Raw genomic sequence first — 27,760 nt, 5'->3', positions numbered from 1 at the left:
TATATAAAGAAAACAAAGAATACTCAGGTCAGGGCGTGACAATACATACATATACACATACCAAGAATACAATACTTAAAAAGTTGTACTTTGTATTATTATTCAGAAATTAAACATTACACATGAAATACTTTTCCCAGAATGGTACTAGAAAAATGGTATGATTACAAACTCAGTTTCATCCAATCTATTCTATTTTATGGACAGTTCCTAAAAATATTGAATTAATAAGTCGTTTTTTGATGATGGTAAAAGGCGACTTGGAATGAACAGCATTAAAATAAAATCCAGTAGGATCCAGCATATTGATTTGAAAAAGTAGTTCTCAACATAGAGAACAGGGTGCCATGTGGTAGGCATCCAGGGTACCGTGTCCCAAACAGACAGAACGTCTGGGCAGCTAGCAGAACATCTCATTCGTTGTACGGTGATAGAGGAGCACCGCGACATAACCTGCCAGAAAGAGATTAAGCAAACCAGGTGAATGGTCACTTATCAATTCTGCTGCTGTCACATACAGTGGGGCAAAAAAGTATTTAGTCAGCCACCAATTGTGCAAGTTCTCCCACTTAAAAAGATGAGAGGCCTGTAATTTTCAGGTAGGTACACTTCAACTATGATGGACAAAATGAGAAGTTGTCATAGTTGAAGTGTACCTATGATGACACTTACAGGCCTCATCTTTTTAAGTGGGAGAACTTGCACAATTGGTGGCTGACTAAATACTTTTTTGCCCCACTGTACCATGTCAAATAACATACAATAAAACGTTTTACAATGTAGGGACATTGACATGTTTTACAATGTAGGGACATTGACATGTTTTACAATGTAGGGACATGCCTGGAATACCAGATGCCTAAGCAAACCGTAAATAACGCTAATATAACTCAGGAACAACAATCTCATATTTATTCAACTCCCTGGCGCAAAAATATATCTGCATCCCAAATGGTACTCTATATAGTGCACTACTTTGGACCCTGTTCAAAATCAATAGGTTTACATATTGTGATTCACCGGGTCTTGTTTAAAGAACTGTTTTCAATGCACTTAGAAAACATGTTATGTTTTGTGGCCATGGATATGAAAAGGTATAAATCAAATATCATATCACAATTTCAATTGAAGTGATGTAGAGATCCTCAGTCCTCAAGCACGTAAACTCCTGTGTGTGTGTGTGTGTGTGTGTGTGTGTGTGAGTGTGTGTCCGTGTGTATATATATGCATGTGAGTGTGTGTCCAACGTCCCCCTAAACGCAACAGCCATACCACTAGGCTAAGCGAACAGGGATCAATGCAGCACTCCATTCACCCACAATCTCCTTGCATAAGATATCAATCTTAAAGTACACTTAAGCTATATCTAAAATGACACCTAGCAGCCATACTCAACTGGTGGTTCTAGATCTGGACCCAGAACAGGTCAATACGGACCGCAGGTCCTGACGAGATCCGGACCCAGAACGGAGTCAATACAGGTCCTGACTAAATAAATAGCATTTCTTTTTTGGGAAATTAAACTTACTACTGTTGAGAGTTATAATAGTAGAATGCACAAGGTAACATCTTGACATTTGGTTGTGTATCGACAGTTTTCCTTCCTCCACTGACAGACCTTAGAGAGCTATTTATAACCTGTCCGAAAAATGTCCAGTTAATTACCACAAGCTAATGTCAACTAGATAGGAAAGTTAACCAGCTACCTACATCTTGTAGTGATCATGGCCAGATTACAGGCCCAGGGGCCACCATCCCAAGGGAATCCCGACTGATTTCGATGAGCCACTTAGGCATCATATAAACACACAAGACATGTAAAAATGTGTAGAATTGCAGGAACTTAGTTTAAAAAACGACAACTTTATTTTTTATATCTGGCAAAAAGAGGGGTGTAAACAGTTTGAACAGCTCGGAGGTCACAACATTGGGGATTGTTACTACGACAAATTACAATATCCATCCGGACCATTGCCACAGAGGAAATGTGTGACCGGACCTTCTCAAATAGTAGTCGAGTACCCCTGCACTATAGTATATAGGGAGGGATAAGGTAGGTATCATTTGAGATTTGTCCTTACTCTAACAAAAATGCAGATTTGTTTTATAATTCCATGCGTATCTTTCCATATCTCTTTTTACATCAGGTAAGGCACTTCTGGGTAAAATGGCCGAAATTATGGCCTTAAGTGACGTTTATTGTCAACAATTGTTTTCTCCATTTTGTTGTTGCAGTTGCAATACATAAAGTCAAGTGGCTCATTTAGTGCTGAATTAAATCCACGCTGACATCAACGATGATCAATAAGTAAGTAAATAAACATTTGAGTAAATATATAATTTAAAATAAACAAGGATTGTAATATAATTAACACACAGAATATAGCTACGTTAAGTCTTCGTAGCTTCACTCTATTAGGAAAATAACAATCTCGCTAGGAGTCAATTGCATTGACAAGATGTATGTTACACCAAAAAACACTGAAAAACCACAAGTATTCCTTCTTTCAGAAATGTTTAAATTGCTTACCGTGAGATAACCAAATTCATAATTGTGATTCATGAACACAACTAAAGACCGGAGTGGAATTTCTCCTCAATTACTACCAGTAATTGTGTGGCTAAAGACGTACTGTGTGTTGTCTTAAGCCTATGAGCGGAGCAAATCGAAAATTAAAAAGCCCCTCCACGATTCTGTCATCGCAAATTGTTTTGTGTGCAATCAATTTCACCACATATTTTGAGAGGGCTTGCAAACCAATAACCACACTAATTGCTGCATAAAAGTCAAATCACTGCAATATTACCGCATAAAACAGATCCATCACGGCATTACAAAAAGAGGGCGCGCAAATTAACCAATCACAGCATAATATGGTTTAATCAAGCTACACGGCAACAAATGTTTCCCTCGTCAGCGCACTTTCGCGACAATTTGAACAAAATTGTTGCATACTGCCTGCCATGCACGATGTTTGGGTCGGCAAATATCACCAAAAAAAAAAAAACATCCTGGAGGGACTGGTTGAAGTAGTACGCACGTATTTAAAATAAAAAAATACATGTAGAAAACAAAATACTTGCTCCAAAAATACCTGAACAATTAACCACTCACATCACTGAGCTGATAACATGCTGGATGGAGTGAAAAAGATCAGCACACAAGATGGAAGCTTTGGCTCCATCTAGAGGTTGAGTCTGAGATTTCCAGCTATAATGTAATGCGCAAGTACACAAGAGTCTGTCATGATCACTGCAATGCCAAAAACATTCACTACCAGCTGCTAAATGCTCCTGTGTTCGAGAAAGAGAGAGGTAAGAACGAAAGTGAGAATAAAAAGTAGGAGTGGCTTTCAGTCAGATGAACAGACAGGTAATTAAATCCCACACATAAAAATGTGTTAAATATCTGTCCATTCCAACATCCTTCGTCTCTCAGGTTTTCACAACAAATATCGACAAAAAAAGATTTGAGAAGTAGATGTGGTATGAGTTAATATCAAGTGTGTGAAAACGTCAACGTTGTCCAGCAAGCACACGGTTGTGCATAGATACAGGAGGTGAGAACAGTTCGCCTGACCAGGGTCATATTTATTAGAGCACAACATTTAAAAACAGTGTGCAACAGAAAACAAATGATGATGCCTATTGGACTACTTCAGATAGAACCTCCCTGTTTTGGACCATTTTCTTCTGTTTTCTATCTTGTGAATACGACCCAAGTCATCTCCACGGCATAAGGACGCTGGACCTGAGTATTGGTCTTTGGGGCCCTCCAGCTGTCACCCTCTACCCCAGGGATAGGGATTTCGGCTGGCCCACTCCACTATGCCCCCCTCTCCTCAAAAAACCACTTCTGGTTAGCGTGGTCTGAGCAAGGCCGCAGGGCGGGGGCAGGGGTGCCGTTGTCAGTCTTGTCCACGGCCTGGACACACTTCTGCGTCATCACATGGAAGAAGGTTTCGTCCTAGTAGAAAGGAGTTATTAAAAACATGTTACTTTTATTTAACACAGGTTATTGAAATATAATCTATTTTACAAGCCAGGCCAAATGGACCACTAGTATAGAGTAGAGAAGCACTGTCCTTAAGGCCTATTAACTAATGCTGGTCCCTATTAACTAATGCTGGTCTTAATGCTGGACTAATCCCCTCTACCACACGGAACTCCACTAATCTAATGACGGAACGCAAGAGGTGGCTAACAACAGACCTCCATCCTATGCTAGCTTGCTACCGATGTCCTGGCTAGCTGTCTAAATCGCTGTGACCCCCAAACCAACCACTCCATTCACTGGACTCTTCTGATCACTCGACTAAGGATGCCTCTCCTTAATGTCAATATGTCTTGTCCATTGCTGTTCTGGTTAGTGTTTATTGGCTTATTTCACTGTAGAGCCTCTAGTCCTGCTCACTATACCTTATCCAATTTATTAGTTCCACCACCCACACATGCAATGACATCTCCTGGTTTCAATGATGTTTCTAGAGACAATATCTCTCTCTTCATCACTCAATGCCTAGGTTTACCTCCACTGTATTCACATCCTACCATACCTTTGTCTGTACATTATACCTTGATGCTATTTTATCGCCCCCTGAAACCTCCTTTTACTCTCTGTTCCAGACGTTCTAGACGACCAATTCTTATTGCTTTTAGCAGCACCCTTATTCTACTCCTCCTATGTTCCTCTGGCGATGTAGAGGTGAATCCAGGCCCTGCAGTGCCTAGCTCCACTCCTATTCCCCGGGTGCTCTATTTTGATGACTTCTGTAACCGTAATAGCCTTGGTTTCATGCATGTTAACATTAGAAGCCTCCTCCCTAAGTTTGTTCTATTCACTGCTTTAGCACACTGCCAACCCGGATGTTCTAGCTGTGTCTGAATCCTGGCTTAGGAAGACCACCAAAAATTCTGAAATTTTAATTCCAAATTACAACATTTTCAGGCAAGATAGAACTGCCAAAGGGGGCGGTGTTGCAATCTACTGCAAATATAGCCTGCAGAGTTCTGTCCTACTATCCAGGTCTGTACCCAAACAATTTGAACTTCTACTTTTAAAAATCCACCTCTCTAAAAACAAGTCTCTCACCGTTGCCGCCTGCTATAGACCACCCTCTGCCCCCAGCTGTGCTCTGGACATCATATGTGAACTGATTGCCCCCCATCTATCTTCAGAGCTCGTGCTGCTAGGCGACCTAAACTGGAACATGCTTTAACACCCCAGCCATCCTACAATCTAAACGTGATGCCCTCAATCTCACTCAAATTATCAATGAACCTACCAGGTACCCCCCCAAAGCCTTAAACATGGGCACCCTCATAGATATCATCCTAACCAACTTCCCCTCTAAATACACCTCTGCTGTCTTCAACCAAGATCTCAGCGATCACTGCCTCATTGCCTGCATACGTAATGGGTCAGCGGTCAACCGATATTGATCTCATCCCGTCAGTAGAGGATGCCTGGATATTTTTTTTTAAATGCCTTCCTAACCATCTTAAATAAACATGCCCCATTCAAGAAATTTAGAACCAGGAACAAATATAGCCCTTGGTTCTCCCCAGACCTGACTGCCCTTAACCAACACAAAAACATCCTATGGCGTTCTGCATTAGCATTGAACAGCCCCCGTGATATGCAGCTGTTCAGGGAAGCTAGAAACCGTTATACACAGGCAGTTAGAAAAGCCAAGGCTAGCTTTTTCAAGCAGAAATTTGCTTCCTGCAACACTAACTCAAAAAAGTTCTGGGACACTGTAAAGTCCATGGAGAATAAGAACACCTCCTCCCAGCTACCCACTGCACTGAAGATAGGAAACACAGTCACCACTGATAAATCCACCATAATTGAGAATTTCAATAAGCATTTTTCTACGGCTGGCCATGCTTTCCACTTGGCTACTCCTACCCCGGTCAACAGCACTGCACCCCCCAACAGCAACTCGCCCAAGCCTTCCCCATTTCTCCTTCTCCCAAATCCATTCAGCTGATGTTCTGAAAGAGCTGAAAAATCTGGACCCCTACAAATCAGCCGGCTGGACCCTTTCTTTCTAAAATTATCTGCCGAAATTGTTGCCACCCCTATTACTAGCCTGTTCAACCTCTCGTGTCGTCTGAGATTCCCAAAGATTGGAAAGCAGCTGCGGTCATCCCCCTCTTCAAAGGGGGGGAGACACTCTTGACCCAAACTGCTACAGACCTATATCTATCCTACCATGCCTTTCTAAGGTCTTCGAAAGCCAAGTCAACAAACAGATTACCGACCATTTCGAATCTCACCATACCTTCTCTGCTATGCAATCTGGTTTCAGAGCTGGTCATGGGTGCACCTCAGCCACGCTCAAGGTCCTAAACGATATCTTAACCACCATCGATAAGAAACATTACTGTGCAGCCGTATTCATTGATCTGGCCAAGGCTTTCGACTCTGTCAACCACCACATCCTCATCGGCAGACTCTACAGCCTTGGTTTCTCAAATGATTGCCTCGCCTGGTTCACCAACTACTTCTCTGAGTTCAGTGTGTCAAATCGGAGGGTCTGCTGTCCGGACCTCTGGCAGTCTCTATGGGGGTGCCACAGGGTTCAATTCTTGGACCGACTCTCTTCTCTGTATACATCAATGAGGTCGCTCTTGCTGCTGGTGAGTCCCTGATCCACCTCTACGCAGACAACACCATTCTGTACACTTCCAGCCCTTCTTTGGACACTGTGTTAACAACCCTCCAGGCAAGCTTCAATGCCATACAACTCTCCTTCCGTGGCCTCCAATTGCTCTTAAATACAAGTAAAACTAAATGCATGCTCTTCAACCCATCGCTACCTGCACCTACTCGCCTGTCCAACATCACTACTCTGGACGGCTCTGACTTAGAATACGTGGACAACTACAAATACTTAGGTGTCTGGTTAGACTGTAAACTCTCCTTCCAGACCCATATCAAACATCTCCAATCCAAAGTTAAATCTAGAATTGGTTTCCTATTTCGCAACAAAGCACCTTAACTCATGCTGCCAAACATACCCTTGTAAAACTGTCCATCCTACCAATCCTCGACTTTGGCGATGTCATTTACAAAATAGCCTCCAATACCCTACTCAACAAATTGGATGCAGTCTATCACAGTGCAATCAGTTTTGTCACCAAAGCCCCATATTCTATCCACCATTGCGACCTGTACGCTCTCGTTGGCTGGCCCTCGCTTCATACTCGTCGCCAAACCCACTGGCTCCATGTCATCTACAAGACCCTGCTAGGTAAAGTCCCCCCTTATCTCAGCTCGCTGGTCACCATAGCATCTCCCACCTGTAGCACACGCTCCAGCAGGTATATCTCTCTAGTCACCCCCAAAACCAATTCTTTCTTTGGCCGCCTCTCCTTCCAGTTCTCTGCTGCCAATGACTGGAACGAAATACAAAAATCTCTGAAACTGGAAACACTTATCTCCCTCACTAGCTTTAAGCACCAACTGTCAGAGCATCTTACAGATTACTGCACCTGTACATAGCCCACCTATAATTTAGCCCAAACAACTACCTCTTTCCCAACTGTATTTAATTAATTTATTTATTTTGCTCCTTTGCACCCCATTATTTTTATTTCTACTTTGCACATTCTTCCATTGCAAAACTACCATTCCAGTGTTTTACTTGCTATATTGTATTTCCTTTGCCACCATGGCCTTTTTTGCCTTTACCTCCCTTCTCACCTAATTTGCTCACATTGTATATAGACTTGTTTATACTGTATTATTGACTGTATGTTTGTTTTACTCCAACTCTGTGTCGTTGTATCTGTCGAACTGCTTTGCTTTATCTTGGCCAGGTCGCAATTGTAAATGAGAACTTGTTCTCAACTTGCCTACCTGGTTAAATAAAGGTGAAATATATATTTTTTTAAATAAATAAAATCTTTCCCTTTAACCAACTAATATCTACCTAAACAACCAAGTCTGTGGACTCATTAGCCAATCAATAAAAACTATGATTTTAACAGCAGTAGGACTGGCTACAACCCTGGAGAAGTTGTGAACCACTGGTGTGTAGACTACATCCAGGAACAAGAGACGACATACAGGCATTAGAGAGGAGGGCAGTGCAGTGTGAAAAGAGTCAGAAACTGTTTGGAAACCAGGGGAGCAACTTTGATTTCAGAAGTGGGAGGGACATTTTAAATCCGATTAACCACTCCAAACAGCCTACCCGACCGCTCAGAGGCGTCAACATGGTCCTAAAGCAAACCGTTGCCTTGTTTTATATCACACTCCAATGATAAAAATGGGGAGGACAAAAATGTAAATGTGGGGGGACTTTTACGCATCCCCAGTGAAAGTTGCGCCCCTGCTGGATACACTGAACACATACCTGTACTAAACTACCACAACAAGCATGGACTGTGCACCCAGTCAATAGGCTACCTCAATGCTTTATGATCCATTGTGGACAAAACGCCATAAAAGCAATTATCACCTGAGATACATCAAGCCATCCAAAAGACATTATTTGATCATGTGACCCCTACTCCAGAGAGAGACTAGGACTATTAACATCTACTATAGTGATACTGGGATGAGTCTGTATCTGAGGGGAGTTGGAGTCTGTGGAAACTAAGGACTTGAGAAAGAGAAAGAAAGAGCGAGAGTGCTGACAAGAGGTACTGCTGAAAGAATGTGAGAATGGGAGCTGAGAGAGTATGAAAATGGGAGAGCTGAGAGGGAGAGAGACAGATAAAGCCATCACGTACAGAGAGATTAACCTTGAGGAGAGTCCCCAAAGCAAGCTGGTCATAGGGCTCTGTTCACAAACAATCCCAGGACTGTTTGTGTTTGGAATGTTAACTGTTCATTTTTGATTGTTTTTCAGTTTTGTTTATTATCTATTTCACTTGCTTTGGCAATGTAACATGTGTTTCTCATGCCAATAAAGCCCTTTGAATTGAATTGATTTGATAGAGCGAGGTAGCGCTGAGAGAGAGAAAGAAATGAGAGCTGAGAGGGGAGAGGGCTTAATGTCAGTATTTGTCAAAGCTTCCCCTTGAACATGCTCTGAATGCATTGTGGCTGCTCCAACAAGAAAGTCAACAGAACAGAGAACACAAGAGTGCTTAGTGACAACCAACATTTAGCTACACCCGTACTGTACTCTACTGTATATACTGCCTTCAGTACCCCTTGACTTTCCCCACATTTTGTTGTGTTACAAAGTGGGATAAAAACGGAATGTGTTGTCAATTTTTGTCAACAATCTACTCAAAATACTCTTTCGGTTACTGGCCAAACGCTCTAACCACTAGGCTACCTACCACCCCTAAAGTCAGATCACCATTGGGCTCATAATGAAATCCCTGAGAATTTTCCTTCCTCTCCAGCAACTGAGTTAGGAAGGACGCCTGTATCTCTGTAGTGACTGGGTGTATTGATACACCATCCAAAGTGTAATTAATAACTGCACTATGCTCAAATGAGCACTTAAGTGTGTTGTTTTGACCCATCTACCAATAGTAGCCGTTCTTTGCGAACCATTGGAAAACCCTTCATTGCCTTTGTGGCTGAATCTGTGCTTCAAATTCACACATTCACTGAGTGACCTTACAGATCATTGTATGTGTGGGGAACAGAGATGGGGTACTAATTTAAAAATCATGTTAAACAAAGTTACTGCACACAGAGCGAGTCCATGCAACTTATGTGACGTAAGTACATTTTTACTCCTGAACATAATTTATGCTTGCCATAACAAAACTGGTTGAATACTTAGACTCAAGACATTTCAGCTTTTCATTTTCATTTGTAAACATATAATTCCACTTTGACATTGTGATATTTTGTGTACATTAGGGACACACAAAAAAATCTACATTTAATCCATTTTAAATTCAGGCTATAACACAACAAAATGTGGAAAAAGTACAGGGGTGTGAATACTTTCTGAAGGCGCTGTATGTCCATGTGTTCATCTGGGTTTTCTACTCCCCTCTCTACCTTTTTCAGAGGAGGCTGGTGGACAGGGATCTAAGGGGGCGGGGTCTTTGTAATGGTTGAATGGAACGGTATCAAAACGTATGATATCCATGTGTTTGATACACGGCAGGTAGCCTAGTTTTGGGCCAGTAACCGAAAGGTTGCTAGTTCGAATCCTCGAGCTGACAGGGTAAAAATCTGTCGTTCTGCCCCTGAACAAGGCAGTTAACCCACTGTTCCCTGGTAAGCCGTTATTGTAAATAAGAATTAGTTCTTAACTGACTTGCCTAGTTAAAATAAAGGTTCAATAAATTTAAAAAACATTTATTCCATTACAAAATTCCTGTCCACCTATATCTCTGCCAACCATGCACCACTGACCCTTTCCTCTGCTCCCTGTTTGCTGCCATGACGTGGGATGAACACAGTCCCCATCCAGCTCACCTCTCTGAGGACAAACTTCTGGTCCTGTGGGACAGTCTGCCGGGGTTTCCTGCACAGGTGCACAGTCAGGTAGTTGGAGACGGCGTCCCCCACAGCACACCCTGCTGGCTCCCTGGTGTTATAGCGGATCTCCCTACTCTCATTGGAGTACTCAAAGAACTGCAACAGGAGAGACGAAGAGTGTGTGCGTGGTTCATGGAGTTTTTGTTGTGTTCCATACAGCTAACCTCACACACAATGGTACCTGTTTTCTTCACTATAATTTTGGTCCAAATAAACATAAATCATTTTGTACTTGTCATTGTGCATTATAATATGAAGCCCTGAGTCAAATACCATTTCCATTACCACATGCTGTCTGCCAGGCCCAGTTAAACATCAAATTACCATTATATTCAAGTTTCGCCTCTCCCATTTACTCATTGGTTTTCACGAGCATACTAACCCACGTGGGTGATTAAAAGATGAACGAGGAGAGATTAAATCAAAGAAAACTAACTTGGTTTCTCCTTTATCTGTGGACTAATGGTCAGAGTAGAGAACACCCGACTTTGTATAAATCAAGGTTCAATTCTACAAAGATCCACCATGACAGCTGAGGCGTAATTTGTTCTTAACTGACTTGCCTAGTTAAAAAAAAAAGTTAAATGAAAAAAAATGCTAAACAAAAATCTAAGCTAACAACACTAGACAACAATCACTGCAGTCCTGAAAACAATATAGGCTAGCACCCCAGTGTCTGAAACACTACTAAATGAAGGACATGGAGAGTAAAGATGGAGCCATAGCTACCTGGTTTTAAATGAAGGACATGGAGAGTATTATGGAGCCATAGCTACCTGGTTTTAAATGAAGGACATGGAGAGTATTATGGAGCCATAGCTACCTGGTTTTAAATGAAGGACATGGAGAGTATTATGGAGCCATAGCTACCTGGTTTTAAATGAAGGACATGGAGAGTAAAGATGGAGCCATAGCTACCTGGTTTTAAATGAAGGACATGGAGAGTATTATGGAGCTATAGCTACCTGGTTTTAAATGAAGGACATGGAGAGTATTATGGAGCTATAGCTACCTGGTTTTAAATGAAGGACATGGAGAGTATTATGGAGCCATAGCTACCTGGTTTTAAATGAAGGACATGGAGAGTATTATGGAGCCATAGCTACCTGGTTTTAAATGAAGGACATGGAGAGTATTATGGAGCCATAGCTACCTGGTTTTAAATGAAGGACATGGAGAGTAAAGATGGAGCCATAGCTACCTGGTTTTAAATGAAGGACATGGAGAGTATTATGGAGCTATAGCTACCTGGTTTTAAATGAAGGACATGGAGAGTATTATGGAGCTATAGCTACCTGGTTTTAAATGAAGGACATGGAGAGTATTATGGAGCTATAGCTACCTGGTTTTAAATGAAGGACATGGAGAGTATTATGGAGCCATAGCTACCTGGTTTTAAATGAAGGACATGGAGAGTATTATGGAGCCATAGCTACCTGGTTTTAAATGAAGGACATGGAGAGTATTATGGAGACATAGCTACCTGGTTTTAAATGAAGGACATGGAGAGTATTATGGAGCCATAGCTACCTGGTTTTAAATGAAGGACATGGAGAGTATTATGGAGCTATAGCTACCTGGTTTTAAATGAAGGACATGGAGAGTATTATGGAGCTATAGCTACCTGGTTTTAAATGAAGGACATGGAGAGTATTATGGAGCCATAGCTACCTGGTTTTAAATGAAGGACATGGAGAGTATTATGGAGCCATAGCTACCTGGTTTTAAATGAAGGACATGGAGAGTATTATGGAGCCATAGCTACCTGGTTTTAAATGAAGGACATGGAGAGTATTATGGAGCCATAGCTACCTGGTTTTAAATGAAGGACATGGAGAGTAAAGGTGGAGCTATAGCTACCTGGTTTTAAATGAAGGACATGGAGAGTATTATGGAGCCATAGCTACCTGGTTTTAAATGAAGGACATGGAGAGTATTATGGAGCCATAGCTACCTGGTTTTAAATGAAGGACATGGAGAGTAAAGATGGAGCCATAGCTACCTGGTTTTGTCCCATGCCATGACAGGGGTAGAGGATGATCCGGTGGCCCACCAGGTTATGGTCGTCAGGAGGGTTGTAGTCAAAGCAGTAGCTGGACATGCCTCTGTTCTTCAGCTAAAGGGAAAAAACATGCAGATGCTGCTGTTAAAGTACAGCTATGAGTGTTGGGAGTCAAGGGAAAGTTCAGTCAAGTTGTCTATGATAACCCACTTGAGTGCACTATCCCTTTAATAAACACAGATTCATTAATGTGGTACATTTAGCTTAAGTAAAAATACTTTAAAGTATTACTTATGTCAGGTTTAATGGTATCTGTACTTTACTATTTATATTTTTGCCAACTTTTACTTCACTACATTCCTAAAGAAAATAATGTACTTTTTACTCCATACATTTTTTCCTGACACCCAAAAGTACTTGTTACATTTTGACAGGAAAATGTTCCAATTCACGCACTTATCAAGAGAACATCCCTGGTCATCTACTGCCTCTGATCTGGTGGACTCACTAACACAAACGCTTAGTTCGTAAGTTATGTCTGAGTGTTGGAGTGTGCCCCTGGCTATCCATTAACAAAAAAACTAAATAGCATAGGGATGTCTGGTTTGCTTAATATGAGGAAGTTAAAATGATTTATACTTTTACTTTTAAAAATTAATAATTAAGTTTATTTGAGCAATTTACTTTTGATACTTAAGTATATTTAAAACCAAATACCTTCAGACAAGTAGTATTTTACTGGGTGACCTTCACTTGAGTTACAGTGTGTAAATGTGAGGTTGGCTGGGTTGGAAACAACAACACGCGTTTCTTATTGGACAGGCTCAGGTAGTTTCAGTCCGTTTCCTTTCGGTTTGGTGCCTAACTAATACAACGTTGGAGTCAAAATGGCAGCATTCTCCTCACCATTCCAAACATCCCAGGGTTGTCCTCAGGGACGTGGATATCAGGATAGATGTTCTCCAGGTACCACTTGAAGTCCTTACATCCCAGCTGGGTCCTGAGCCTCCTCCTGTCTGTCACGTCCCCAAAGGCTTCCTAACAACAACAAAACAAGAGACTTTAAAATGATACAATTAGATTTATTTTGAGGCCATGCAGTCATGAGCTCAGAAGTAAATGTTCAACTGACTTCCTGTCTGTTTGAGTCTCTGGGTATTATTCTGTGAACTGACAAACATCACCATCTATGGTTTTTCAAAAAAGTTCCCATAAACACACAAATCACAAAACCACCACATACACTGACACTCAAAAACAGACTTTAGCATCACATTCCTCTTTTGTTGTACACAATCTCAACCCAAACGTAAACACTCCTCCCACACACACACACAAACACTTCCCACTAGCAGACCACCACTGCATCCTGGTCACTGTTAGCACAAATACACTCCAAGCCACAGTCTAGGGTTGCAAAATTCCCAAGGTTTTTCAGAAATCAAATTTGATTTGTCAAATACTTCATAAACAATTGCCCATCAATTTATTTAGACCCCAGAGAAAGATAATCAGACAATCAGGGGAGACAGGAGGGTGGGGGCAGTAAGGGCCAGTAGGGGGCAGTTTTACAGAAATGATTAGGCTTACAAAAACTTTCCTAACCATCCCAGGTTTTCCAGACATCCCGTGTTAGAAGATTCCTGGAATCAGGAAGGAATTAGCAGGAAATCCGGAAACACTCCAACCGGGATTTCTAGAAAACCTGGGGAAAGTTACTGGAATTTTGCAACCCTTACTGTTAGAAAGTAGTAAAATGCAGGTGTCAACTGATGTGAATTAAAAGTTGAACAGGAAACAAGCCCCTGAGGAACATTAGTCCAACCATTAGAAAACATCCCATTGCTTGACAGGAGCTTTATCAACTTGAATCACTGGATTCTTGAGAGCGATTGTATATCATAGTGTTCTACTGAAAAGGTCAGACTGACACATTCCCCTTCACCTGAATGCCAGGCAGAGAGCTCACAGCTCTAAATTGAATATATCCTGAGAGGTTTGGAAACTGAAGAGAAAGACAAAGAGATTTCTGGTTACTGACCCAACTGAGACGGGGGGGAAGAGCCAGATAATTTTCTAACTATTCAATTGGTTCCATTGCGAAAGGCAAGCTAAATCAAGCCCAGTTTAAGTATTTGAAATCATTTCAACTAGTATTTGAACCCAGGCCTGCTAGCAGCCTAGCACCTGGGTTGGCGCAGAACGGAGCATCTCTGACTAACTGAAGGGTAGGTGGGTGATGCCCACAGTTGCTGCGTGGAGCTGTGCCTCTCAATGGTAATCTCACACCGGACGGAGTGTCACCTTGTGTGTCTCGTCCTCATGCATCCCAAGTGTCACTCAATCAGGGAAGCATTTACAGAGCAGGGGGCGGGGAGAAGTGTGTGTGTGTGTGTGTGTGTGTGTGTGTGTGTGTGTGTGTGTGTGTGTGTGTGTGTGTGTGTGTGTGTGTGTGTGTGTGTGTGTGTGTGTGTGTGTGTGTGTGTGTGTGTGTGTGTGTGTGTGTGTGTGTGTCTCAGAGGTAAAATATATATATAATAGGAGGGGCTTTTCCCTTCTTTCAGTGTAAGATGGCACCATACACTACTGGTCCTGACCCACAATCACAGCACCATGCACTTTCAAACTCTGCAGCCACACATTTTGCTAGTCCCTGTTCAGGGCTGGCCTACCAGGCGAGCGTGGGGGTTACGGTGGTAGTACAACTCCTTGTAGTCATCCATCCAGACCTCAGCAGCACGCACGCTGTTGGCCAGGGCCTTGCTCCGCGAATAGGGGGCCTTCTTGGGGAAGACGTGGCCCACGTGGGAGCAGGGGTGGATCTCCAGGCTGCCCCCACACTGCCAGATCTAAATAACAGCAGCAACACGAGGACATGATTAGGTACACACCATGATTCAATCAGGCAGCACAATGGACAGCTTTGTGTGTCTTTCTAAAAGGGAAGGAAGTTCTGTTGTTGTATGGCGGTTTGGTTCTTTTCCACAGGAATTAACTGAAGGAAAACATGACCTCTGTGCTAGTTTAACTTCTTCAAACGTTGCAACTTTATTGACTGCGGAACCTTAATTGACAGAGGTAACTTTTGGTTCAAAGTTCTTTAATGTAATTTTGATTAGGGAACAGAAAGGCCATTTTTGTTTATCCAAAATTGCATAGTGGTGACCTAGTTATATAATGAAAGCGTAAAGATTGCAGCCTTGTGTGAATCCCCACATATTTCACAACAGTATGGTGACTATCGGTTACTGGATTCCAGTGGGTTTTTAACTTATCCCAGAAACGTCAGGAAAAAAGGCATGGATAAAGTGCACAGAGTACAGCAAGCCCAAACGTATCACTCTCTCTCACCCACACTCACCCTGAATGAGAACTCTAGGTTCTCTCCTCCCCACACCTCCATGCCTGTGTCATACGTTCCCAGGTAATGGAAATAGTTCTTACTGACAGCAAACAGCCCTCCAGCCATCGTAGGAGACCTGAGACCAAAACACACACAGCTTACAGAGTAGATCTTCAGAACTTGTTCCATTATTATGATCAATTATATAGCCTATGGTATGTATAACAATTGTTGATCTCTACATAACATGCATATCAAATTGTTAAATGTACATCTTGATAGTTAACTGAGGATTAGACTATTTTCCTTTCCGATACACAGAAGTTGTTACGGTACCACAGACCTGATGTTATCAATGGCAGAGTGCCTGTTTCTAATGTACGGTACCACAGACCTGATGACATCAATGGCAGAGCGCCTGTTTCTAATGTACGGTACCACAGACCTGATGTCATCAATGGCAGAGCGCCTGTTTCTAATGTACGGTACCACAGACCTGATGACATCAATGGCAGAGTGCCTGTTTCTAATGTACGGTACCACAGACCTGATGACATCAATGGCAGAGCGCCTGTTTCTAATGTACGGTACCACAGACCTGATGACATCAATGGCAGAGCGCCTGTTTCTAATGTACGGTACCACAGACCTGATGTCATCAATGGCAGAGCGCCTGTTTCTAATGTGTCCACAGACATGTCATCAATGGCAGAGCGCCTGTTTCTAATGTACGGTACCACAGACCTGATGTCATCAATGGCAGAGCGCCTGTTTCTAATGTACGGTACCACAGACCTGATGTCATCAATGGCAGAGTGCCTGTTTCTAATGTACGGTACCACAGACCTGATGTCATCAATGGCAGAGTGCCTGTTTCTAATGTACGGTACCACAGACCTGATGACATCAATGGCAGAGTGCCTGTTTCTAATGTACGGTACCACAGACCTGATGTCATCAATGGCAGAGTGCCTGTTTCTAATGTACGGTACCACAGACCTGATGACATCAATGGCAGAGCGCCTGTTTCTAATGTACGGTACCACAGACCTGATGTCATCAATGGCAGAGTGCCTGTTTCTAATGTACGGTACCACAGACCTGATGTCATCAATGGCAGAGTGCCTGTTTCTAATGTACGGTACCACAGACCTGATGACATCAATGGCAGAGCGCCTGTTTCTAATGTACGGTACCACAGACCTGATGTCATCAATGGCAGAGTGCCTGTTTCTAATGTACGGTACCACAGACCTGATGTCATCAATGGCAGAGTGCCTGTTTCTAATGTACGGTACCACAGACCTGATGACATCAATGGCAGAGTGCCTGTTTCTAATGTACGGTACCACAGACCTGATGACATCAATGGCAGAGCGCCTGTTTCTAATGTACGGTACCACAGACCTGATGACATCAATGGCAGAGCGCCTGTTTCTAATGTACGGTACCACAGACCTGATGTCATCAATGGCAGAGTGCCTGTTTCTAATGTACGGTACCACAGACCTGATGACATCAATGGCAGAGCGCCTGTTTCTAATGTACGGTACCACAGACCTGATGTCATCAATGGCAGAGCGCCTGTTTCTAATGTACGGTACCACAGACCTGATGTCATCAATGGCAGAGTGCCTGTTTCTAATGTACGGTACCACAGACCTGATGACATCAATGGCAGAGTGCCTGTTTCTAATGTACGGTACCACAGACCTGATGACATCAATGGCAGAGCGCCTGTTTCTAATGTACGGTACCACAGACCTGATGACATCAATGGCAGAGCGCCTGTTTCTAATGTACGGTACCACAGACCTGATGTCATCAATGGCAGAGTGCCTGTTTCTAATGTACGGTACCACAGACCTGATGTCATCAATGGCAGAGCGCCTGTTTCTAATGTACGGTACCACAGACCTGATGTCATCAATGGCAGAGTGCCTGTTTCTAATGTACGGTACCACAGACCTGATGACATCAATGGCAGAGTGCCTGTTTCTAATGTACGGTACCACAGACCTGATGACATCAATGGCAGAGTGCCTGTTTCTAATGTACGGTACCACAGACCTGATGTCATCAATAGCAGAGCGCCTGTTTCTAATGTACGGTACCACAGACCTGATGTCATCAATAGCAGAGCGCCTGTTTCTAATGTACGGTACCACAGACCTGATGTCATCAATGGCAGAGTGCCTGTTTCTAATGTACGGTACCACAGACCTGATGTCATCAATGGCAGAGCGCCTGTTTCTAATGTACGGTACCACAGACCTGATGACATCAATGGCAGAGTGCCTGTTTCTAATGTACAGTACCACAGACCTGATGACATCAATGGCAGAGTGCCTGTTTCTAATGTACGGTACCACAGACCTGATGTCATCAATGGCAGAGCGCCTGTTTCTAATGTACGGTACCACAGACCTGATGTCATCAATGGCAGAGCGCCTGTTTCTAATGTACGGTACCACAGACCTGATGTCATCAATGGCAGAGTGCCTGTTTCTAATGTACGGTACCACAGACCTGATGACATCAATGGCAGAGCGCCTGTTTCTAATGTACGGTACCACAGACCTGATGTCATCAATGGCAGAGCGCCTGTTTCTAATGTACGGTACCACAGACCTGATGTCATCAATGGCAGAGCGCCTGTTTCTAATGTACGGTACCACAGACCTGATGACATCAATGGCAGAGCGCCTGTTTCTAATGTACGGTACCACAGACCTGATGTCATCAATGGCAGAGCGCCTGTTTCTAATGTACGGTACCACAGACCTGATGTCATCAATAGCAGAGCGCCTGTTTCTAATGTACGGTACCACAGACCTGATGTCATCAATAGCAGAGCGCCTGTTTCTAATGTACGGTACCACAGACCTGATGACATCAATGGCAGAGCGCCTGTTTCTAATGTACGGTACCACAGACCTGATGTCATCAATGGCAGAGCGCCTGTTTCTAATGTACGGTACCACAGACCTGATGACATCAATGGCAGAGCGCCTGTTTCTAATGTACGGTACCACAGACCTGATGTCATCAATGGCAGAGCGCCTGTTTCTAATGTACGGTACCACAGACCTGATGTCATCAATGGCAGAGCGCCTGTTTCTAATGTACGGTACCACAGACCTGATGTCATCAATGGCAGAGTGCCTGTTTCTAATGTACGGTACCACAGACCTGATGTCATCAATGGCAGAGTGCCTGTTTCTAATGTACGGTACCACAGACCTGATGTCATCAATGGCAGAGTGCCTGTTTCTAATGTACGGTACCACAGACCTGATGTCATCAATGGCAGAGCGCCTGTTTCTAATGTACGGTACCACAGACCTGATGTCATCAATGGCAGAGCGCCTGTTTCTAATGTACGGTACCACAGACCTGATGACATCAATGGCAGAGCGCCTGTTTCTAATGTACGGTACCACAGACCTGATGACATCAATGGCAGAGCGCCTGTTTCTAATGTACGGTACCACAGACCTGATGTCATCAATGGCAGAGCGCCTGTTTCTAATGTACGGTACCACAGACCTGATGTCATCAATGGCAGAGCGCCTGTTTCTAATGTACGGTACCACAGACCTGATGTCATCAATGGCAGAGTGCCTGTTTCTAATGTACAGTACCACAGACCTGATGACATCAATGGCAGAGTGCCTGTTTCTAATGTACGGTACCACAGACCTGATGTCATCAATGGCAGAGCGCCTGTTTCTAATGTACGGTACCACAGACCTGATGTCATCAATGGCAGAGCGCCTGTTTCTAATGTACGGTACCACAGACCTGATGTCATCAATGGCAGAGTGCCTGTTTCTAATGTACGGTACCACAGACCTGATGTCATCAATGGCAGAGTGCCTGTTTCTAATGTACGGTACCACAGACCTGATGTCATCAATGGCAGAGCGCCTGTTTCTAATGTACGGTACCACAGACCTGATGACATCAATGGCAGAGTGCCTGTTTCTAATGTACGGTACCACAGACCTGATGTCATCAATGGCAGAGTGCCTGTTTCTAATGTACGGTACCACAGACCTGATGACATCAATGGCAGAGCGCCTGTTTCTAATGTACGGTACCACAGACCTGATGTCATCAATGGCAGAGTGCCTGTTTCTAATGTACGGTACCACAGACCTGATGTCATCAATGGCAGAGTGCCTGTTTCTAATGTACGGTACCACAGACCTGATGTCATCAATGGCAGAGCGCCTGTTTCTAATGTACGGTACCACAGACCTGATGTCATCAATGGCAGAGCGCCTGTTTCTAATGTACGGTACCACAGACCTGATGTCATCAATGGCAGAGCGCCTGTTTCTAATGTACGGTACCACAGACCTGATGACATCAATGGCAGAGCGCCTGTTTCTAATGTACGGTACCACAGACCTGATGACATCAATGGCAGAGTGCCTGTTTCTAATGTACGGTACCACAGACCTGATGTCATCAATGGCAGAGCGCCTGTTTCTAATGTACGGTACCACAGACCTGATGACATCAATGGCAGAGCGCCTGTTTCTAATGTACGGTACCACAGACCTGATGTCATCAATGGCAGAGCGCCTGTTTCTAATGTACGGTACCACAGACCTGATGACATCAATGGCAGAGCGCCTGTTTCTAATGTACGGTACCACAGACCTGATGTCATCAATGGCAGAGTGCCTGTTTCTAATGTACGGTACCACAGACCTGATGTCATCAATGGCAGAGCGCCTGTTTCTAATGTACGGTACCACAGACCTGATGACATCAATGGCAGAGCGCCTGTTTCTAATGTACGGTACCACAGACCTGATGACATCAATGGCAGAGCGCCTGTTTCTAATGTACGGTACCACAGACCTGATGACATCAATGGCAGAGCGCCTGTTTCTAATGTACGGTACCACAGACCTGATGTCATCAATGGCAGAGCGCCTGTTTCTAATGTACGGTACCACAGACCTGATGACATCAATGGCAGAGCGCCTGTTTCTAATGTACGGTACCACAGACCTGATGTCATCAATGGCAGAGCGCCTGTTTCTAATGTACGGTACCACAGACCTGATGTCATCAATGGCAGAGTGCCTGTTTCTAATGTACGGTACCACAGACCTGATGACATCAATGGCAGAGCGCCTGTTTCTAATGTACGGTACCACAGACCTGATGTCATCAATGGCAGAGTGCCTGTTTCTAATGTACGGTACCACAGACCTGATGTCATCAATGGCAGAGCGCCTGTTTCTAATGTACGGTACCACAGACCTGATGTCATCAATGGCAGAGTGCCTGTTTCTAATGTACGGTACCACAGACCTGATGACATCAATGGCAGAGTGCCTGTTTCTAATGTACGGTACCACAGACCTGATGACATCAATGGCAGAGTGCCTGTTTCTAATGTACGGTACCACAGACCTGATGACATCAATGGCAGAGCGCCTGTTTCTAATGTACGGTACCACAGACCTGATGTCATCAATGGCAGAGCGCCTGTTTCTAATGTACGGTACCACAGACCTGATGACATCAATGGCAGAGCGCCTGTTTCTAATGTACGGTACCACAGACCTGATGACATCAATGGCAGAGCGCCTGTTTCTAATGTACGGTACCACAGACCTGATGTCATCAATGGCAGAGCGCCTGTTTCTAATGTACGGTACCACAGACCTGATGTCATCAATGGCAGAGCGCCTGTTTCTAATGTACGGTACCACAGACCTGATGTCATCAATGGCAGAGTGCCTGTTTCTAATGTACGGTACCACAGACCTGATGACATCAATGGCAGAGTGCCTGTTTCTAATGTACGGTACCACAGACCTGATGACATCAATGGCAGAGTGCCTGTTTCTAATGTACGGTACCACAGACCTGATGTCATCAATGGCAGAGTGCCTGTTTCTAATGTACGGTACCACAGACCTGATGTCATCAATGGCAGAGCGCCTGTTTCTAATGTACGGTACCACAGACCTGATGACATCAATGGCAGAGCGCCTGTTTCTAATGTACGGTACCACAGACCTGATGACATCAATGGCAGAGCGCCTGTTTCTAATGTACGGTACCACAGACCTGATGACATCAATGGCAGAGTGCCTGTTTCTAATGTACGGTACCACAGACCTGATGACATCAATGGCAGAGTGCCTGTTTCTAATGTACGGTACCACAGACCTGATGTCATCAATGGCAGAGTGCCTGTTTCTAATGTACGGTACCACAGACCTGATGTCATCAATGGCAGAGTGCCTGTTTCTAATGTACGGTACCACAGACCTGATGACATCAATGGCAGAGCGCCTGTTTCTAATGTACGGTACCACAGACCTGATGACATCAATGGCAGAGCGCCTGTTTCTAATGTACGGTACCACAGACCTGATGTCATCAATGGCAGAGCGCCTGTTTCTAATGTACGGTACCACAGACCTGATGTCATCAATGGCAGAGCGCCTGTTTCTAATGTACGGTACCACAGACCTGATGTCATCAATGGCAGAGCGCCTGTTTCTAATGTACGGTACCACAGACCTGATGTCATCAATGGCAGAGCGCCTGTTTCTAATGTACGGTACCACAGACCTGATGTCATCAATGGCAGAGCGCCTGTTTCTAATGTACGGTACCACAGACCTGATGACATCAATGGCAGAGCGCCTGTTTCTAATGTACGGTACCACAGACCTGATGTCATCAATGGCAGAGCGCCTGTTTCTAATGTACGGTACCACAGACCTGATGTCATCAATGGCAGAGCGCCTGTTTCTAATGTACGGTACCACAGACCTGATGACATCAATGGCAGAGCGCCTGTTTCTAATGTACGGTACCACAGACCTGATGACATCAATGGCAGAGTGCCTGTTTCTAATGTACGGTACCACAGACCTGATGTCATCAATGGCAGAGCGCCTGTTTCTAATGTACGGTACCACAGACCTGATGTCATCAATGGCAGAGTGCCTGTTTCTAATGTACGGTACCACAGACCTGATGACATCAATGGCAGAGCGCCTGTTTCTAATGTACGGTACCACAGACCTGATGACATCAATGGCAGAGCGCCTGTTTCTAATGTACGGTACCACAGACCTGATGTCATCAATGGCAGAGCGCCTGTTTCTAATGTACGGTACCACAGACCTGATGACATCAATGGCAGAGCGCCTGTTTCTAATGTACGGTACCACAGACCTGATGACATCAATGGCAGAGTGCCTGTTTCTAATGTACGGTACCACAGACCTGATGTCATCAATGGCAGAGCGCCTGTTTCTAATGTACGGTACCACAGACCTGATGTCATCAATGGCAGAGCGCCTGTTTCTAATGTACGGTACCACAGACCTGATGACATCAATGGGAGAGCGCCTGTTTCTAATGTACGGTACCACAGACCTGATGACATCAATGGCAGAGCGCCTGTTTCTAATGTACGGTACCACAGACCTGATGTCATCAATGGCAGAGCGCCTGTTTCTAATGTACGGTACCACAGACCTGATGACATCAATGGCAGAGCGCCTGTTTCTAATGTACGGTACCACAGACCTGATGTCCTCAATGGCAGAGCGCCTGTTTCTAATGTACGGTACCACAGACCTGATGTCATCAATGGCAGAGTGCCTGTTTCTAATGTACGGTACCACAGACCTGATGACATCAATGGCAGAGCGCCTGCGTTTCTGCTCATACTCTGGCACCGAGTGCCAGGTGAAGACCAACCGCCAATCAAACCCTCCGATCTGGGGTTCCCCGGGGTTGCCTAGATACTGGAAGGTGTTCCAGTCGATGACATCAATGACGGGACACACCACAGCGGACGGCTCCTCCTTTATCCTGGGGCAGAGGAGAAGAGAGCAGAAGCAAGCATGGGGCAGGGGGTTGCAGTATAACAGGGTGACGACAGAGAGAAAGGCCTCACCAGGTACCATATGGAACAGGCCTTTGGAGGCTTGAGATTAGTGTGAAACGGGGTGGGTATAAGGAAAATAATTCACATCGCTACACATATCCAAATCTAGCCAGCAGTACGATACATTCAACCTCAAAGTAGAAGGAATGGAGAGAGACACGACTGTACATGTGGAAACTAAGGTCCCACGACTAGACTGAAGAACAGTCCGGACCTGGCCAACTACGGGGTTTCTCACCTGTCGAGCAGGGGCTCCAGCCAGCCCTTGTGACATTCACAGTGGCAGTCGAGAAAGGTCAGCACATCGCCCGTGGCGATGGATGCCCCCAAGAGCCTGGCCCGCACCAGGCCCTCCCTCTTCCTGGCCCGGATCAGATGCACCTTCTTCAAGTTGGAGATGTAGTTTTCTAAGGGCTCCTTCAAATGAGCTGACAGGGAACCAAAAGGGCTGTTTACGTATCATGACAAGGGTGTACATTTCCTCAACTGGGATGTGTGTAACATGCAGGTACAGTATGTGTAATGTTACAACAGTGTGGTGCTGCTAACAGATGTGCCTGCGCTTTGTGGTTGAATTGATAATGACAAGCAAGAAAGAAAGGCTTTTCGTCACTATGTTTTCTTCCAAATGTACTGATTTAGCACCATCTAGTGGCGATGGAAGGAACCACTCAATGTCAAATGGGGAAGTGATGCCCTTTTGAGGTTCAGTAAATATTGGCGCCCTTTTAATCCTAAAGAGAAAACACACACAAAATTATAATAATTGTGAACCAACACTGGCACTCGACTCTTTTTCCCCTTACTACCTCTAACTTTGCTGATAGATACTTTGAGGAAAAATGTACTTACTATGACTGATGTGTGGTTGTCCCACCTAACTATCTTAATACGAATGCAAGTCACTCTGGATAAGAGCATCTGCTAAATGCCTAAAATGTAAACTACTTGTCAGAAATCTGATTAAATATTCGGAGTGACTCCCATGGCCAATACTACGTCATGTGCTGAAAGTGACAAACTGTGGCCTATCAGTAGGCTGCATGATAACCAACTGGTATTCAAATGTACTAAAGTTCACTTAAAAACATTAATTTTAGTATTTTGTTCATTAGTCCGTTGTTAACACAATACCCCTAAAATTGTGCATGTCAGCAGTCAAGTCTTCAAGGTAGAACACTTTCAGTACAGAGCAGAAACTTTGATGATGATGAGTTCACATTATATCCCTTGAATGTCATATTCATCAGATATTGGCTCACAATGGCATTGGCAGACATAGTGATGTCACTCTAGCCAAGCATGTGTGTAAATCTGGGCCCATACAAACAGGGTCTCGGGGTAAGAGTTTAGCCTTTTAGATCACAATTAATACCAATTGCATTGACAGGAGGCACCTGGTCCTAGATCAGCACATACAGGCAAAGGGTGGATACTTTGAAGAATCGCAAATATAAATATATTTTGATTTGTTTAACTCCTTTTTTGGTTACTAAATGATTCCATATGTGTTACTTCATAGTTTTGATACCCTCACTATTATTCTACAATGTAGAAAATAGTAAAAATAAAGAAAAACCCTTGAATGAGTAGGTGTGTCCAAACTTTTGACTGGTACTGTATATACATAATTGTACCTCTGTCACTATAGTCGTCCACCAGCACCACCTCCCGTAGCAGTCTGTCGGGTGAGGTCTCCAGGACACTATGGACAGTGCGTAGCAGCGTGGACCAGGCCTCGTTGTAGAAGGCGATCACCACTGACGTGGATGGCAATGACCTATAGTCATACTTCTGGTCCTTACAACTGGAGAAGTAAAGAGAAAGAGTTCACTTGTTATAGATCTGTAGCAAGCCTGACCCCAGACATCCCCTTTCCATCATGCTTCTCATTGTTTACTCACTGTCATTGGCATGACAAGGAGTGTAATTATAGCACAAACAGATCTGTCACCACGGCTAAAAATGTCTAAGAGTAGGAGTGCAGATCTGATCTAGGAAGAAAGAAAATATGTTTGTTTTTGGTCAATGTTGTTGGTTACCCTGGTGCTTGGATGTCTGACTGAGATGCAGGACTTTATTCAGTCTTTGCACATGGCTTAACAGGAACCGAGTCATGTAATACCTAATTCCTGGCCCTTTAGTAAACTCAAAATAAACAGTTTAACGAGCTTTGTCAGTGATCTAACTTTATCCAATCTTGCAAAATCAAGCATTGCCTTGCCTGTCATTTAGGCATTTAGAAATATTCAACGAGGTTTTCCACAATGGGTTGATGGCGAGGGGCTAACCTACTTCATATTCAGTCAGTCATATTTTAGAAAAGCTCTATAAAATACTCTTATCACAAGGAAATGTTGGGAAAATATCATAAACACCACTCAAACTCACGCCAACTTACAGAGGATTCCATCGTTCGGGTAGACTGCGGTGGAGAGATACCAGATCACTCACATAGGTATTAATCTGGTGTTTATTTATACTTTCCTCTTCTTTTTTCTTCTCCTCTCCAACGAGGTTCAATTTGACAGCTCTGCCCATTTCTCCCAAGGCATTTAAATCCAACTGCGGTTTGTCATAAACAGGCTTTTTAAGCATTTCATTTGCAATGTCTTGCTCAGTGGGAACCTCTCTTCGACTTGTTCCAGCTATATCACCGGGATTATTATGCCTGTTTAAAATAAAATATCCCACTATAGACGCCCCAAAAAGGCAAACTATCAACTTCCACCGATTCCTTCTCCGGGAAAGTGCCATCGTGTCTCCCTTCCTCCTTCACGAGATACGTTCATACCCCGTGGGCTACAACAGCATCATGGTGCATTACCAAACCAGATCCACCAAATTCACCATGAACTGGCTTCTGATAATAACTTTGCGCAATGTTCCCCTATTTTGCTTGAATCAATTTTTTATTTCAAAATGTTTAACAGGGTTGACCAAATTTAACTAGCCAAGTCAAATGTCAACGGTCTTTTTCTGTCATCCAGCGATTGGCTTCCTTGGTCAAAGTTTATTGAAATAATACTTCTCCATAAACGTGATGTTGAAAATGGATTTACCCGATTAGAGTAGCTATCTTGATGGATTATCAATAACACCCAGATAAAAAATGTTAAAAAATCAAGGTCAAATTAAAGTGTCCAGGGCTTCATTCTGTCCCAGTAGCACTAAATCCTAATCCATGTTCGGCACCCTACTTATCTTCGCGCCACGGACACAATGTAGCCTACATGAACTATGTCACATTGTAGCTCTTTACCTGCAACCTACTCACACTTTAACGGTTTCCGTTAGCGAACCGCACAAAATCATACACGTCGATACATTTAAGAAGTTTATCAGAAGTTTGTTTATCAGTCACTAATCTTTCTCCAGTGTCACGAGTTGTTGTACCAACAAACGACGCTGTGCAAACAATGTCTTCTGCGTTCCAGGAAACTGAAACGGAAAAAAATGAGTTACAGTTTAACAATGTTACAGCTGCTTCGTTTCGATGTCCTATTCATAATTATGCAAATGCATGAAGCATTAAATTGACTGCTTCCGGGTTGGCAACAAGTAGTAAAAAAAAAATTACATTGTCACGTGACTGTAGTTTACTGTAGATTTTATGCACTGATATTCCGTGTTCTTGTATGAACAGAGCTTGTGTTATTAAATATATGATTTGACATTTAACGGTGCTACAAAGTAATCTTCATTGTGGACAAATATTCTTACATTATTTCTCTTAGCACTGTTAAATGTCACTTAGCCCTATATATATTTTTTAAATAATCTAGTTTGAAGCAAACATCTTGAAGCAAATGAAAATGATCAATAATTGAGGTAACTGTTCAGAGTGAGAAGGTAATTTGTGTGCCATACTGTTTGATTGAATACTCTTATTGTCAAAACAACAAAGATAAAAAGGTACCATGGTACACTGACCTGTCTGGCTTACTATCTCTGGAGGAAAACATATATTAGCCTGGATGAGGAAGTTCTCATAAAAAATATACA

At 43.5% G+C, this 27,760-nt stretch overlaps 1 protein-coding gene across 50 annotated transcripts; it reads right to left on the bottom strand.

Annotated features, from left to right (window-relative positions):
- Positions 1–1,843: 1,843 nt before the first annotated feature.
- Positions 1,844–27,288, bottom strand: LOC118373055 (polypeptide N-acetylgalactosaminyltransferase 12). Of its 50 annotated transcripts, XM_052472678.1 has the most exons (14): positions 26,157–27,288; positions 25,393–25,562; positions 23,994–24,183; positions 23,494–23,679; positions 15,832–15,949; positions 15,143–15,319; positions 13,377–13,508; positions 12,329–12,584; positions 12,093–12,280; positions 11,952–11,998; positions 11,858–11,904; positions 11,481–11,621; positions 10,406–11,338; positions 1,844–3,967 (listed from the first exon to the last, which is right to left on the bottom strand). In XM_052472678.1, the coding sequence occupies exons 1-8, from the start codon at positions 26,510–26,512 to the stop codon at positions 12,429–12,431; spliced, it is 1,485 nt and encodes a 494-aa protein (XP_052328638.1). In that variant the 5' UTR covers positions 26,513–27,288; the 3' UTR covers positions 1,844–3,967; positions 10,406–11,338; positions 11,481–11,621; positions 11,858–11,904; positions 11,952–11,998; positions 12,093–12,280; positions 12,329–12,428. The 50 variants fall into 50 exon arrangements, with proteins under 50 accessions (XP_052328638.1, XP_052328610.1, XP_052328648.1 ...); XM_052472650.1 differs by having other exon boundaries at positions 11,481–11,904; XM_052472688.1 differs by lacking the exon at positions 11,481–11,621.
- Positions 27,289–27,760: the final 472 nt, after the last annotated feature.

This window comes from Oncorhynchus keta, chromosome 20 (genome assembly GCF_023373465.1).
Source record: "Oncorhynchus keta strain PuntledgeMale-10-30-2019 chromosome 20, Oket_V2, whole genome shotgun sequence".
In the NCBI taxonomy this organism is placed as follows: domain Eukaryota; kingdom Metazoa; phylum Chordata; class Actinopteri; order Salmoniformes; family Salmonidae; genus Oncorhynchus; species Oncorhynchus keta.
Note: the sequence above shows the minus strand (reverse complement) of the source record. Positions and strands in the feature narration are given on the sequence as shown.